Source organism: Alexandromys fortis, unplaced genomic scaffold (assembly GCF_014885135.2).
Source record: "Alexandromys fortis isolate MF-2015 unplaced genomic scaffold, M_Fortis_MF-2015_v1.1 scaffold_4, whole genome shotgun sequence".
Taxonomy (NCBI): domain Eukaryota; kingdom Metazoa; phylum Chordata; class Mammalia; order Rodentia; family Cricetidae; genus Alexandromys; species Alexandromys fortis.
In genome coordinates, this window is record NW_026067944.1 from 21,031,836 (window position 1) to 21,034,161 (window position 2,326).

General features: G+C 31.9%; 1 protein-coding gene across 1 annotated transcript; it reads right to left on the reverse strand.

Moving 5' to 3' along the window:
* Positions 1-1,399: 1,399 nt before the first annotated feature.
* Positions 1,400-2,326, reverse strand: LOC126505740 (olfactory receptor 5K3-like). Its single transcript, XM_050148972.1, has one exon. It carries the CDS (start codon positions 2,324-2,326, stop codon positions 1,400-1,402), a length of 927 nt encoding a protein of 308 aa, XP_050004929.1.

Genomic DNA, 2,326 nt, shown 5'->3' on the forward strand with positions numbered 1-2,326 from the left:
TGAGGCGTCATTTACCATTAACTAAAACAAAAACATGTATAGTGAGGGAGTATACCTTAATATATAATATAACCTGCTTAGTCGATTTATTGTTATATATAAGAATTTGTATTAATATATAAAACAATGTGCACGCACACACACACAGACACACATATATACATATGATTCATTGCTGACCATTTAGTGCTGGATAACCAACTGGTGTCTTCTTCCTTTGGAGAGACTATTTCTCCTATACTCAGCATTCCTCATTTGCCTGTAGTTCTTTCTGAATGGTTGAAGCACTTAAAGATAATCTCCATTTTAACAGGTTTCAAGCATTTAGAGAATAGGCAATATTATTTCAAACTCTTGTCAGAATCAGAGTGTGAATGGGAAAAGTACTGAATAATGCATCTTAAGATATGTTTATTCCTTGAAAACATAAAAGGATGTCTGATTAATAACTAGGAGATAAATATTAAAAGCTTCAGACAATAAATAGTACATTTTAGGGCAATTCTTTTTCTTTTATATTAAATAGCTATTTCTTTTAAGATATTTAGAGTTTTCAATAGTTCTCAGCTGTTAGACTTGAGTGACTTCTCATTATTTTAAAATTAATAAACATATCGATGATTTTCATTTGAATTGGTGAATGTGTTGCTATTCCTAACAACCAACCAACAATGATAATGTCATTGAGCATAAAAAAATTTAGTCTACATCTAATAGATACATTTTGGAGTTCCAGTGTCATATATGATGGGCAAATAATCAAATAATTTAAAAATTAAAACACATCTAAATTTCATTGTAAAATGGCATTATTTTTAAGCACACATTGATAAGTCTTAAACACCTTTTGTAGTTCAGAAAATGTGAAAAATAAATGACTAATAAAATATGAATATATTTTTGTTAGAAAATAAATATTTTGGATGAGTACACATTAAAATAGAATCACTTGGATGAAAAAGTACCAAGTTGAAAAGCATTGATCCAAAAATAAATTTGCACCATTGATATAAATGATTAAGATATGATGATAAATAAAGCTTGTAATTTGGCAATTTGCTTGAACTTTTAAGACCTGAAATTGATAAACTTCCTAATGATATTAATAAATGCTATTAAGCTACTAACCTTTACTCCTAAAATTGATTACATGTGTTGAAAATTGAGAATAGATAATCCAATACTTTAACATATCTTTATTATTTCCTGAGAATTTCAAATATATTTTAAAAGAATTTTGTTATGAACTATTTTTTCAAATATTCTTATGCTTTCACAAAGTGATAAAATTAACTTTTTCATATTATCACATTCTTTTATATGTGCATTTAGAAAAGGGCATTTTCATCTTTAGATAGTGATCCAATGGATCTTGTATTTGTTGACAAATGTTGCAGAATCATCTCTTCTTCATGGTTCTTTTCATCACATTTATTACTTCTTTATTTCTCAGACTGTAAATGAAAGGGTTTAATAAAGGAATTACTAGGGTATAGAAAACAGCTACAGGTATATCATTATCTCCTTCATTGACGGAATGTGGATGGGCATACATGTAGAGAAGAGAACCATAGAATATGGATACAGACAGAAAGTGGGAAGCACAAGTTGATAAGGCTTTCCCTCTACCCTCATTAGATTTCATTGTGAATAAAGTAAAAAGGATATAGAAATATGATATCAGGACTACAGTAATGCTAAAAGTTTGAATTGAACTAGACAAGATGAGCATCACCAGTTCATTGATATAAGGGTCAACACATGAGAGTCTATATAATGGAAAGACATCACAATAAAAATGATTGATCACATTAGACTTACAGAAAGTTAACCTAAACAACAACCCTACATGAATGATTGAATGAAGGTTTCCTGCTATGTAGGTTCCTGTGATCATCTGAAGGCATATTTTCTTGGACATCATAGTATGGTACTGTAGTGGATTGCATATGGCCACATAGCGGTCATAGGCCATTGTTGCCAGAAAAAAGCAATCTGCAGTTTCAGCAAGACTAAAAAAATAGAACTGTGCCATGCATTCATAAAGAGACATCTTTCTGTCCACAGAAAAGAAGTTCTGTAGCATCTTGGGCGTGATGGCACAGGAGCAGCAGGAATCCATGAGGGCCAGGTTGCCCAAAAAGATGTACATGGGTGTGTGAAGACGGCGTTCCATGTAGATCAAGACCACCAGCCCGAGATTCCCCACCATGGTGATCAAATAGATGGCAAAGAACACCAGGAACAAGAGGGTCTTCAGGTTTTGTTGATCTGTGAATCCCACCAGGATGAACTCTGTTATTAAAGATTTGTTGTTCTCCCTCAT

Coding starts and splice junctions, on each gene's coding strand:
- LOC126505740 (XM_050148972.1), bottom strand. CDS start 2,326: ATGAGGGAGAACAACAAATCTTTAATAACAGAGTTCATCCTGGTGGGA.